The sequence below is a fragment of the Pseudorca crassidens genome, chromosome 12, assembly GCF_039906515.1.
Source record: "Pseudorca crassidens isolate mPseCra1 chromosome 12, mPseCra1.hap1, whole genome shotgun sequence".
In the NCBI taxonomy this organism is placed as follows: domain Eukaryota; kingdom Metazoa; phylum Chordata; class Mammalia; order Artiodactyla; family Delphinidae; genus Pseudorca; species Pseudorca crassidens.
In genome coordinates, this window is record NC_090307.1 from 67807017 (window position 1) to 67821072 (window position 14056).

A 14056-nucleotide genomic window follows, 5' to 3' on the forward strand; every position below is an offset into this window, starting at 1 on the left:
TGTCCAGCTCTATCAGGAGGGAGACAGAACTCCCTTCTCCAAACAACCGATCACTAGAGGAACGGGTTTCTATTTCCCACTCGCACTGGACCCAGGAATTTCTGTCAGATGTCCCAGGTCTGAGTCGTGGGGAGTGGAGACAATGTGGACAATGTCCCTGAGGTGACAGGCCCTGTGACTCTGGGCTGGGACAGGAGCCTTGTGAGCAGAGGTTTTGCCTGGGTGGGAGTGTCAGGGGTGGTGACTGAGTGAGCGTCCGGGCTGGACAGCACACGGTGCGAGGGTTGTGCCTCATGTCCCCTCGGGCCTGAAGCACAGCTCTGAGGCCGCCGTCCCAGAATAATTGTCCCAATCAGCCTCAGGCACCGTCTGGACCCCAGAGACTGTCCAGGGGGTGAGTGGCCGACAGGGAGCAGAGACTCGCCCTGGGACTCATCCCAGCAGAGAAGGGGGTCGGGCATCCTGGCCATCCCTGACCCAGGACCCGGTTCTGTCACTGTCACTGGTGTTCTCTGTGGAGGGACATCCTGACTCCTGGGGAGCCTGACCCTAAAGAAGGCTGGGTGAGCACAGACTGACCCCTGATTCCTGGAGGGACAGAGAAGCCTGGAACCTGCAGAATCCAGGACGGTGTGTGTGTGTGTGTGTGACAGAGGCTGTGCCCGTGTGTCCTCAGGAAGCCATTCCCTCAAAGTCCACCCTGAGCCCCAGTGGCCCCTGTCCCTCTTGTGGCTTCTCCACCCCTGAGGTTGCGTCTCCAAGCAAACCCATCCCTGGGGTGGCTTCTCTGTACGAGCCTCCAGGCTCCGGGGCTGGGGCTGAGGAAGGAAGCCACATGGGCAGGAAGCCACGTCCCTGGAGCAGGATCTCCTTCAGATGGAAGGAGGAATCAGGGTGACACTTCTGTTAGCAACTCCACAGAACAGAAGCCCGGGTCACGTGGAGTGTAGACGCCTGTCCCCTGTCCTCCCTGCAGGACTGGGAAGGATGGAGCCCTGACACCACAGCTGTGGGTCTGCAGGCCCAGGAAGCACAGGGCAGGGGGGCCACAGCCCCATCTTCCTGCGCCCTCACCAGAGCCAAGGCTCGCGGGCCCTGCTGGGTCCAGGTGTCTGCAGCTGGGGGACCAGGGGAGATTGTCTAGTTTGATTTCGGAAAAGAGAGGAGGATTCGGACTTCAGGGACCTGAGGAAAATGTTTCTGCAGTTGAGGTGCTTTCGGAGAATTCATGGAAACATCACCTGGGGCAGAAGAAAACACAGCCCATCTTGAGAGATGGAGCCAGGGCTTCCTCTGCTAAATCCTCAGGACTCACCTCGTGTGGGGTCTCAGTTAATTCTGAAGGAAGAAATAATCCATAGCTTCCCCACGCAATTACTCAGAGGCTGGATGACCCCTGAGTTTTAGGAAAATGCAGCCCTGTTTACAGCACAGTAAAGAGGTTGAGGGGGGAGGAGGGAGCAGAAAGCAGAGCTCGTGTCAGTATTTGAGCTGTGGGGACATCCGTACAGCCCGGGACTCACAATTTGTGGGATGAGATGAAGGAAATGAGGAGGGACATGGCTGTGCTGGGAGCATTTCTGGGTCCAGACACAGCACCTACTCTGGTGAATTTACTCCAGACGCTGAAGGAGGGGCAGGTGGGCTCTGTGCGGGTTCCTGGGACACCTGCGCTGTCTCGGGTCACAGGCACGACCCTGTGTTTCTCCTCTCTCCATTCACAGAGATCTCAGTGCAGAGAAGCCTCCCTTGCAGATCCCTCCACAGAAGCTTCTCACTGAAAAGAGCCTCAGAGCCAAGGTCTGTGGGCTCAGGGGTTTTTGTCTCACTTCCTCGATGAGCAGAAGCCCTGCATTGGCCGAGGCCTCTTTGGATCCAGAGAAGCGGCTGGGGACCCCGGAGCCCTGGTGCTTATCAGAGTCTGACTTGAACCTCAGGAGGTACCGGGGAGAGCTCCCTGGCTTCTGCTGGTACCAGATATGTGGTAGCCGCCAACAATGTACCCACTGCTCAGGGTGCAGGTGAGGCTGGCTGATGCTCCAGGCGATGCAGAGAGGGAGGGAGGCTGAGTCAGCACAGGCTGGGAGACGGCACCTGCAGACACAGACACAGCGGGGAGATGGGGCAGGAGCTGGAGGATAGATTCCAGGAGTCTGAGCCACACGGGCTGATGCAGGCTGGGGACTGAGACCTGGTCCCCGCGGCTTGGCCGTCCCTGTGCAGTGAGAGAGGAACACGAGCAGGAGAGGAGTCTAGGCCATGGTGCTCACAGCCCCCCGGTCCCCACAGTGGGGCTGGGCTGCCCCAGGCCTCCTTTTCTCCCCCAACCTCTGCCAGAGGAGGGGCTCCCGTGCAAATGGGTGTCTACCCAGGGCCCACCCAGCCCCTCCATGAGCCCTGGTGCTGGAGCTCAGCTCACAGCCCAGACTCAGGGGGATGGAGGGCGGCTTCCCCCTTGGGACCCCCTGGGAGGAAGCACCTGCTGAGACCACGCAGGTCCCTGCTCAGGGGCCTCTGCCAGCCAGAGAGGACACACTGCTGAGTCCCCACCAGGGAGCACAGGCCCCGCCCCCAGGCCCAGCTCCTGAAGCGAAAGGTCCTCCCTGAGCAGCTGTGCAGGGACCCCAGGGCAGTCCCATGGCACCCCCTGCGGGTCACAGAGCACAACTTCGCGGTGACCTGAGGACCTGAGGGCTCAGCAGGTTCTGCAGCTCACCTGGTCCCTGTCTCCTTTCACACATCCAGGGTGGTTCCCAGTTCCTGGGATTCCCACACAGTGTACATTGATTTTTGTTTGTTGTGTGTGGTTTCTATAGTAGCCTCACAATCTTTAAATTATTTTTGCTGTAAATATGTGTCACTATCTAGTCATGTATATCTCTCTTCATTTTTGTTCATTTGTAAAATGTCCTAGACTATTCCTGGATTTAAATTTTTTCACACAAATATTAGAAAAAAGGTCTCATTTCTCCAAAATTCTGACAGGTATTTTTAAAAATAAATAGAAACTATTGATAAGCTAAATAAGCATAATTTTCAGATTTTTTCATTGCAATCCATCCTAAGCATCAATGGATCTGTTTCTACATGTATGCAAGTCTTGTTTTATCCCCTGTATGGAATGTTCATCTTTCCTGGGATGTCTGTACGTTTTCTTTGTCAGGAGGTTGTCGGAGTCCGTGTGGACTGAGTGGCTCCTGACAACGGTCTTGTGTGGGGGAGGTGAGGGGCATCCAAGCTGCGTCCAAGTCCTGGTTCCCAGGGGAGGGGCCTCTGTTGAGGCATCAGGGAGTCGCCTGCTGGGCTGGTGTTTTCCTGAAGTGGTGACAGGGAGAGTCGTGCTCAGAGGGGAGGCTCCAGAACAGCCCTGTGGAAAGTGTGAGCCTGAAGTTGCAGTGCCCCCCAGGCAGATCCCAGAACACTCCTGCCTAGTGGTCTTCACATGGGAGGGGGCCTCATGCCGCCCATTCCCTGGTCTCTGAGAGCGATTCTATCCCTGAACAAGGGCTTTCTGCTGAGTCCAGGGGAACAAGCTGAGTGTGTGATTTCAGCACTGACTCATTTTAAAGGTTCTTAAGGTCAGTGATCCATGGGGAGGGCCTCAGAGCCTCCTACAGAGGATGAAAAGGGACTCAGCATCAGGGGTCATTAGGGGAATGCAAACTACAATGACATATTGCTTCACCCAGACTAGAAGGGCTATAAAATAAAGTGAGAGATAATAACAGTTGCTGGTGAAGGCGGGGAGAAATTGGAACCCACATACATTGCTGGTAGAGATGCGAACCAGGGCAGCCGTGTTGGAAAATATCTGACAGTTCCTCAAATCTCAAAATGTACTGTTAGCGTAGTTACCATAGGACTCCGCTATGCCACTCCTAGGTATCTACCCAAGAGAAGTGAAAACATACTTCCACCAAAAACAAAACACCTAACTACTTGTACACAAATATTTCTGGCAGCATTTTGCATAATAGCCAAGAGAAGAAAAAAACAACTCAAATGTCCCTGAAGGGTAAACAAACGGTGGTCAGCTCATACAATGGAGTATTATTTGGCAATAAAAAATGGATATTGACCCACACGGATGGAACTTCAAAATGTTATGCAAAAGAATTAACTGAACTAAGACAGTCACAAAGGACACCTATTTTCTGGTTCCATCTATATGAAATGTCCAGAATAGGCAAATCTGTAAAGACAGAAAGTGGAGCAGTGGTTCCCTAGGACTGAGCAGAGGTGTGATGAGGTGTGATCACGAATGGGTGGGGACGTTCTCTGAGGAATGTGGGCAGGTTCTAAAATTAGAATATGGTGATCCGGAACTTCCTTGATGGCCCAGTGGTTAGGACTCTGAGCTTCCACTGCAGGGGGTACGGGTTCAGTCCCTGCTTTGGGAACTAAGATCCTGCATGCCGCGCTGCAAGGCCAAAAAAAAGAATATAGAATATAGTGATAGTTACACAACTCTGTGAATATGCTAAACACCCTTGTACTGTGCACATTAAACCAGTGAACCTGTTGGCATGCACAGTATATCTCAATGAAACTATGATGAAAACAGTGAGACGGAGCCTGTGTCACTGACCCTTTAAAGTGGGTGGGTGCTGGACAGTCAGACCCTCACGCTGTAAGGTGGGCCACGGTCACCCTCCTTATGTGTCACAGGCAGTCACGGGGGTGATCACAGGGGGAGGGGGTGGGTTTTTGTCTCGGTTCCCAGTGGGTCAGATGCGCTGTGTTACCACTGATGCTGTCATCCCACGTTGAACAGTAATAATCAGCCTTGTCCTCAGGCTGGAGCCTGGAGATGGTCAGAGAGGCCGTGTTGACAGACGTGGAGCCAGAGCACAGGTCTGGGATCCCTGAGGGTAGAGAACCTGCGAGCATCGCTGTTTTGGGGGCCCCGTGAAAAATCTGTTGGTACCAGTTCACGATACTAGCTCCAACATTGTTGCCATTTCCGGTGCAGGAATGGGTGACCGTCTGTCCCACAGAACCTGACATGAAGCCTTCCTGCGTCAGCCTGGACTGCGCCCAGGACCCTGGAACAGAGGAGGGGACACACAGAGAAGTGAGTCTGGGCCATTGTCCACAGCATGTTCTCCACAAGAAGGAATAAAGCGGCCCAGGTGTCCCCGAATCCCTTCTCCCGGCTTCCACCGCCTCTCACCTGTGCAGTGAGCGAGGAGGCCGAGAAGGAGAAGGGTCCAGGCCATGGTGGAGACACCCCAGCTCTGCTTCTGAGCCCACAGGGAACCTGCACAGAATCTCTCTTACCTTGTCCCTCATGGGAGAGCAGAGAACCCCTCCATGCAAATGACCCCTCCCCTGGGGACACTGGACCGAAATTGGGTGAGACCTGAGCATGGAGTGGGGCTGGGGAGCCTCCCCTGGGCCCTGCGTGGTCACAGCGGCTCGACCGGTGAGCACAGAGCAGAGTGCACAAGGCAGGGCTCCAGGGCCTGGATTCCCAGCTGAGAGTCCCCCCACAGACCCTCAGGGACAGACGCACAGCGTCCCCTGCGGTCCACACCCAGGCTCCCTTAGGATTGGGATGGACATTCCCGAGCTGAGCCCAGCGGGTGAGACCACCTTTAGACCCGCCTCACACAACCCGGTTTCCACCCAAACTAACCTGGATTCTGGCCACCACCTTCTCCTCCCAGGATGAGACCCACAAACCCACCTCCCTGACTTGTGCGTTTTATCCCCATTGAAGCTGGAGAGTTAGTGTAGAAAGGCCAACGGGAGCGTGTCACCCCCACCTTACAGTCCAACAATGACCCTACGTCCCCTGAGGTCACTACAGTGGTCTGGTCTCTACCTGCCTCTCCTGCTCTCCGGCCACTTTCCAAGGAGCTCCTCCTAGGAGCCTTCCCTACCCCCAACAACCCACAGCACAGGCTAAAAGCAACTGTTCTCAGTTACTTGAATGGCCAATATCTCCTTCTTTGAATTCTTACCTCTTACACTCCCTCCCCCCTACTCCTACCATCTCGTTGGTCTCAGTCCTTTCGGATTTTGAAAATCCCAAATGAGATGCAGCTCCTATTGATTAGACCTCTTTAGACCAACTCCCCGCCCCTCCCCCGCCTCACTCTTTAGTTTTTCACCTCCTCCGGGGCTGGAAACCAAGAGCAGGGTTAGAGCTGTAAATACACAGTTGACATAATCTTGGTCTGGGTTTTAATTACAAGGAGATGTGTAATTCCTTCAGATAAAAATCCAGTTCTATAGAGCATTCCCACATATTCCTCCTACTCCCTCCACATTTCCACCATTTTAACATCTTGCATTGGTTTCGGGCAACTGGTAAAACTGCATAAACCAATACTGATACATTATTATCAACTAAACTCCATTGGAGTTCGCTCTTGGTGTCACACAGTTTTATGGGTTTTACCAAGTGCGTAATGTCACCTAACCACTATCCCATTAACATACAGAATATTTTCGCTGCCCTAAACATCCCTTTTGCTCCACCTGTTCAGCCTTTTCCTATCCCCGAACTCCTGGCAACTCTAGATCATTTTACTGTCTCTAGACAGTAAATGTGCCTTTTCCGTAGTATCATAGTGTTGGAATCACACAGTAACTGTATTTTACTTTTTACAGATTTGGCGTCTTTCACTTAGTAATATGCATTTACTTTTTGTATCGCCCTTTCTTTTTGTGGCCCAATAGCTCATTTATTTTTAATCACTGAATAATGTCCCATTGGGTGGATGTACCACAGTTGATTTATCCCTTCAGCTATTGGAGGCCCTTTTGCTTGATTCCAGATTGTAACGACTATGAATAAAGCTGCTGTAAACATTTGTGTGCAGCTTCTTGCGTGGACACACCTTTTCAACTCATGTAGATAAACACCTAATTCAACTGCTGGATCGTACGGTGAGAGTATGCTTAGCTTTCTAAAAAATCTCGTCTGTCTTCCATAGTTGGCCAATACCATTTTCCATGACTACCAGAAATGAATGAGAGTTACTAAATGACTAGTTTAGCTCTATTACCAGTTTAGTCCATGTGCTATACAGGGTCTCTCCACTCTGCCAGGTTAAAACTCAGGCATCCTACACATTTTTAATTAAAATTCCTAAGGTCTATTCTAGTTACTCACTTGGCTTCCATAATCCATCTAATCTACCACATCTCTGCTCTTTTCTCAGACCTGGACAGTGGCTCTCTGATGGTGCAAAGTTTTCATTCAGGAAATTCTCATCGTGCATAAGCACCTGCAGAGATGAGCATAATAGCTCTCCCCACAGAGCACTAGCCCAATTCAGTTTTCATTATATTGGCATCTTTCTCATGTGCTATAAAGATGATCATGTAATTTGAATTATAACTTACTAATTGTAACTTGTAATATGTCACCTACCTTATCATTCTCAGCAGATAAATTATTCCACCATCCAGAAGTGAGATTTCTGGAAAAGCATTTTGAAGATCTATTACACATGTTCAATTATAATATGGTAAATAACTCATCCCTGTTTACCCTGGATGTTCCTGGTTTCACCACTGGAAGTCCCATGTCCCAGGACACCCTTCGGTCCTGAGTAATGAGGGTGGATCTTCCCTCTAAGTTAAACTTAGAGTTTTTGAATTTGATAAACAGTTATTATGTTTGAAAAGATTTTCCGTATACAAGATGATAATCAATAATTATTCATACAAAATATAAATTTTAAAAAACAATAAAATTTTATTAGGACTTACATTCCAGAAGGTACAGTAACCCCTGTGTGGTGTCAGTTACTGACATTGATCACTTACCCATCCCTCCTTCTGACATCGGAGGGCTCTGCACTGTCACCTCGGCTTACACCCACCCACGCACCTTCTCAAGGGAAAACATGTATAAATAAGCAATAATATAAATAATAGAAGTGCTTGTATAACACATCTACTCACTTCTGACATTCTTACTCAGTGTTTTCCTGTAAGAAAATATTTTACCCCTTGTTCAAATTTTCCTTTATGTTCCTTGCTGAATTTTTATTTGTTTTCCTGCATATATGGTCAAAGTTTCTACTTTTTTTTTAATACTGGGACTGGAACAACATACACTTTGAAGTACTTTTAAATTTATATAATTTTAAAATTATATAGTATTTTTATTAATTGAGAATTTGAAAATGTTTATATTCATTCCAATGAATTTTCGGTACAATCTCTAGGCTTCTGTGTAAATTGATTCTTTGTTTTAAAATATGTTCATATTTTTTTACTTCTGTTATTGATTTGATGCAAATCCCAGGTTAAAATCTTTCACAGGAGAGGCCAGCAGCCATCATGTGTGGTCAGATTAAAATGGAAACAATTCTAGCATTTCGCCTGGAGGAACAATGCTCTTCTCCAGTTTAAAGATACATAATCATTAAGCCATTAAGGAAGTTTCCTGTATTTCTTCATTTCTATATTTATTTTTATAAAGGCAGAAATGGTGATAGAATTTAAGTGGCAGGTTCTAAAGCATTTATTGAAAATGGAAAGTGTGTTTTTCTATTCAAATCTTATGCATTGAGAAAGGAGCCCAAAAAAAGGTGGTTTTTGAAACAAATTCATTCATTTTGCCCTCATGACTGATCCTCCCTTTTATTTCTCTTTGATTTATTATAAAGCTTAACATTTACTGATTCTCATGTTTGATTCCCAACTCCTGCTATACAGCCTTCATCTTCCATTTCTAGAATCTTCCCGGGAACTGAAAGCCCTGAGGCCAGTGCCTTGGTTGAATGATAAGAAAATGGGGACTGTTGTCTCCTTTTTGCCCTCATGAACTGTAGCATAGTTCTCGTGATCTAGTTAAAGAACCACACATCTGCAGTCCTGGCAGCCCAGAGATCAGGGACACACGGTACTAAGGACGTGGATCCGCAGCCATCACAGTCCCCTCCTTTCCCTCCAGCCGACTCGCAGAGTAGCCTCACCCCTGGTTTCCTGTGTCTGCAGGAGGGCCAGTCTTCACAAGGAAGCCTGGCATCTAAGGGCGGGGAGCTTACAAGGAACATGTTAACCCAGAGGTGAGGGTCAGGCCCAGGAGACCAGAATAGTTGGTGAAGGCTTGTGGCCTCAGGAGGACAGGAAGAGGGCCACCAGGAAGGGTTTGAGTACAGATAAGAAAAAGTAGTTTGGGTTCTTAACAGATGAAGACCAGGTACTGGTTGAATGGATGACCTATGGTCTATTCCAGTAGTCTTTAACTCTTATGCTGGGCACGGCCAGTGTCAGCCTCCCTCTGGCCCTTCTATCAATTGCCCTAAAGGATTCTGTGTCCTGAAGCTAAAGTTTCTGCCTGTGGAGCAGTGATGAGGGTGAGAAATGGTCCAGCCACCCTCAAAGCCACAAGTCCTTGAAAAGTCTTCAGGTCCTCAGGTGGTGGTGGCATAGTTAGGAGCAAGGTCACCCTTGACGTAATGTTACACACAGGCAGCCAACGTTTATAGCCTGACGGTGGGAGGACAGGGGATGGCTGAGTCTCCAGTCCTCCAGGGTCTGGAACTCTGTGTCAAGATCATCCCATGTCTGGTCCTAATGACCAGCTTTTTTGTAGGACAGGGTCTAAGGGACCCTCAGGAACCATCCATTGGCCAACCTGAAGCCAGAGTTTCCGTCTCAGATGGCACTGAGTCAAGATCTCCCCAGTCCACATGTTCAGGACTCTTGATCACAGCAGCTGGTCTGGGCCTCACACTGCAATGAGTTCATATCTGTGACTTCATTTAATCCTCTCCCAACCCTATGAAGCAGACAGTGTCCTGATCTCCTTTTCACAGGTGAGGACTCAAAGATTAAGGCCTTTTTGGAGCTAGGAAGTGAACCGGGGGAATCAAGGGGATAGGACCTGTGGGCCAAGGTCTCTTCTGACCCTGACGTGGCCACAACCTGAGGGTCTCTGGCCCAGGACTGAGGGATGTCTGAGAGGTTCTGTCTGTGCAGTTCTGAGGGCCCACCCGATGCTGGGGGAGGTGGAAGAAACTTCCAGGCTTCCTTTGTGAGCAGAGCAGAGCAGTGGGGAGATTTTTGTCTCACTTCCCCATGGGTCTGGAGCACTGTGAAAGCCTTTGAGTTGCCGTGATATGTAGCACAGTAATAGTCGGCCTCGTCCTCAGGCTGGAGTCCAGAGATGAGCAAAATCCCAGCATTAGTTGATGCATCATTGGATCCAGTGAATCTGCTGCGGACTCCGGAGCCCTGGTGCTTGTCTGAATCTGAGTGGAAAGTAAGAAGATACCTGGGAGGGTTCCCTGGCTTCTGCTGGTACCAACGTATCCAGAAATTACCAACATTGAAGCCACTGCTCAGGGTGCAGGTGAGTCTGGCTGATGCTCCCAGATTTGAGGAGAGGGAGGGTGGCTGAGTCAGCACAGGCTGGGCGAGGGCACCTGCAGACATAGACACATATGGGTGCTGGGGCAGGGACCAGAGTTGAGTTGCCTGAGATTCTGAGCCAGAAAGGCTAACACAGACTGTGGGGCTGCTCTGTGTCTCTGAGGAATGTCCCCACCTGTGCAGTGAGACAGGAGCATCAGGAGGAGAGGAGTCCAGGCCATGGTGAATGCAGCCCTCCTGAGACACCTGAACTGGAGCTGGGCTGCCCAGACATCTCTTATCTCTTCCAGTGGCCTCAGGGAGGAGGGGCTATTCATGTAAATTTGTTTCCCATACTGGAGACCTCTGTTCCACCCTGAGGACCAGCTGAGGTCTGCACTTGGTTCTTTGGACAGAGGGGCTGATGGGGAGACTCAGAGCCTGCCCCATGGGAGTGACTAGGGAGGAAGCAGCTGCTGGGACCTGACACAGACCATTGAGCAGGAGACCCTGCCCAGCCCAGAGAGGACACAGTAGCTGAGTCTCCACCAGCAAACACAGCCCCAGCCCTGGAGAGTGTGAGTGATTACACAGCAGAGGGCACCCACTGTGCAGACCTGGGGAAATCCCACAGCGCCCCCTACTGCGCAATGAATTCGAACTTCAGTTTCTCCGTGGAAATTATGTTAATGGCGTTGGTCTGAAAGCCTGGTCCCTGTCTTTCCAGAAATATCTGTGGACCACACCCTGTAGTGTCCATTGATAATTGATATTAAGAAACATCTTTCTCAACTGAGTTCTTTCTAGATTTTAAGGTGAAAGAAATATGACCACCATACCACGTGACGAAGGCTGTAGCGAGGTGGGAAAGCAGATGGATTTGGGAACAAAGACTTGAGCAGCCCATTCAAGAGGGCAACAGGAAGGAGGTGACTGGTCATCTGGGTCGGAATGGACTGGAGAGTAGTGGTCTTGTTTGTGGAGCAACAAAGCAAGCAACACTTCTAGAGAAGGGCAGGGTTCTCAGAAGGTGTAGCAGAGTGTTCAAATATTCAGAGACACCAAATAGTGTAGGGTATTGGGAAATGGCAAAACGTCTCATATTTCTGGGTCTGGCATTTTTTGGATGCTTTTGTTGTCAGGCCACAGCATGTTTCAGAAAGTTCTTCCTAACATTCCTACACCATGGATGGGTGAGTCAGCACAGTCTGGACAAAGGACCCTAAAAAATCAGCATAATGGATACTTCTCACTTAGAAAAATGCTTCCATCCATTCCAGAAATACTTATGAAAAGAGTGGAACAAGCCAGTAGTGTGCCAGATGTGAGGGAGATGAAAGAAGGCCGCTGTGGCTGAGACAAGAGACAGAGAGGTGAAGATGTTCCCAGGGGCAACACCAGCCTTTGTCAACAGAAGATACGAATGTTCTTCATCAGTTCACTTCGTGAGGCCCCCGGATATTCACGAGGTGAAACTCACCATTGTCTTTGTGGTAAGATTGCCAACACCAGAGGCTCTCTCTTCCTTCCTCTTCCTTTGCTCTCCTGGCTTGAAGAGGGTCTTCAATGCCATATTGGCTGATGAGCTCTAAAGTGTTGTTTTTTCCTCCTATTATGGACATATTCCATCAAAATCCAGGACTTGACTCTCTCCTGATTAGTTAGACAAAAAGATGAGAGTCTCTTCTAAAATCTACTTTGGGAAGTTCACTTCACTCCCTAGCTCTATTGAATTCGGACGTGCTATATATATTTTTTTTTCATCTTTACAATTGGGTGACCCCTCTTGTTAAAGCAACATCTCTGTCTTTTAGTTAAGGGGCAGAAATGTACACAGATGCTTCTTATTATTCAAAGGAATACATAAGGTGACTGTCTACATAAATCTTTACGTCTGATAAAGGTGGGGGAGTGAAAAATAAAGATAATAAAGAGGGTAAGGTACCTTGTTTTAAGGAATTCAATACTGAAATATCAAAGTGTGGAAGAGGGCCGTGTCCTTCGACTATTTTATAGTCAAAGATTTACCCAAAGGGGCTTCCCTGGTGGCACAATGGTTGAGAGTCCACCTGCCGATGCAGGGGACACAGGTTCGTGCCCCGGTCCGGGAAGATCCCACATGCCGCGGAGCGGCTGGGCCCGTGAGCCATGGCCGCTGAGCCTGCGCGTCCGGAGCCTGTGCTCCGCAACGGGAGAGGCCACAACAGTGAGAGGCCTGCGTACCGCAAAAAAAAAAAAAAAAAAGATTTACTCAAAGAAGCTTGACAAGGCATAATGGTTGTGCATAATTCATATGGGACATTTATAATGAAGCCATGGGTTATAAGGAAAAGCCATTAGGCAATCCATTGACATCATATGCAGCGAGGGAGTCCAGTGTGGTCTCATCACATTTCACTAACAGTAGACATTAAGGCTTAACCCCACCAATGCCTACACCCTCTCCACATCGCCATGTCCATCTCGTAATGTATTCATTATCTATTTCCTCACATCAGATTTCTCCAAAATTAGAAGCTAAGAACAAAAACATGTATGATTCCACAGTTTCTGTCAATCAGGGAGTTGGCAACAGCCTGGAAGGGTGTTTCTGGCTCAAGTTTGTTCATTAGGTTACAGTCAAGATTTTGACCAGGTGATGGTCATAGAAAGGCTTGACTGGGGCTGGTGGACCAGCTTCCAGTTTGGTTGAGTCACAAGGCTGGTTGCACAAGGTCTCAGTCCCTTGACACATGAACCTCGCTATAGGGCTCCTTGAGAGTCTTCACATCATGGCAACTGCCTTCCTCGGAGCGAGTGATCTAAGACAGCACAATGGAAGTCCTTTATGATGTAGCATCGAAAGTCATACACGGTCATTTCCTCAATATTCCATTAGTTTCACAGGTCATCTCTAATCAGTATGTACAAGGGCAAGAATACCAGGAGTCAGTGACCATTAAGAGCATCTTGGAGATCGGCTACCAACACCAGATCAGTCCACACAGACACAAATCTGGGATCTTAAAGGCCCCACATTGACACAGAGTGGAGCAAACCCTAAAGGCCAGCAGGAGCATTAGAAATCCCACCTGTCTCCCATAGGATACTTGCCAGGATGGTCGGGAGACTTTTCAGTCTGCATATCCAGATCTCTCTTTTACTCTTTTTATTATCATCACTCCCTGGTTAAAATTCATGCACATAAAAAACGATACCCGGGCTTCCCTGGTGGCGCAGTGGTTGAGAGTCCACCTGCCAATGCAGGGGACACGGGTTCGTGCCCCGGTCCGGAAAGATCCCACATGCCGCAAAGTGGCTGGGCCCGTGAGCCATGGCTGCTGAGCCTGTGCGTCCGGAGCCTGTGCTCCGCAACGGGAGAGGCCACAACAGTGAGAGGCCCGCGTACCGCAAAAAAAAAAAAAGATACCCTAGAGTTGTATCCAAAAGAACCATGCCTCACAGCACACAGAAGAGTTTTCACAAGAATACTTTTTACTAAATGGGCTGCCTTTATCCCTGAGTGACAAGTGAATTGTTCAAGTCAGCACTGTCCGGTAGAACTTCCTGCCATGGTAGAAATGTTCTATACCTGCACTCTCAAAAATGGTAGCCATGAGGCACACGCAGCCATTAAGCAGTTGAAGTGCAGCAAGTGTGATTGAGAAAATGGAATTTAAAATTTTACTTAATTTTAATTAACGTAAATTGAAATATAAATACCCACATTCTGCTAGTGGAGACTATATGTACTGAA

The 14056-nt window shown here is 49.0% G+C and overlaps 1 long non-coding RNA gene and 1 gene segment (V, D, J or C); one reads left to right on the top strand and one right to left on the bottom strand.

Moving 5' to 3' along the window:
* Window positions 1-291: 291 nt before the first annotated feature.
* On the bottom strand, window positions 292-5219 carry LOC137204063 (probable non-functional immunoglobulin lambda variable 5-48). The segment is given in 4 exon segments: window positions 292-369; window positions 1830-2094; window positions 4928-5045; window positions 5174-5219. Coding segments are annotated over 4 exon segments (507 nt in total).
* Window positions 5220-11542: 6323 nt separating this feature from the next.
* Window positions 11543-14056, top strand: part of LOC137203627 (uncharacterized) — a 29397-nt gene continuing 26883 nt past the window's right edge. For both annotated transcript variants that reach the window (XR_010933208.1, XR_010933209.1), the window contains exon 1: window positions 11543-11813. This is a non-coding gene — a long non-coding RNA (uncharacterized lncRNA). The remainder of the gene's footprint in view (window positions 11814-14056) is intronic.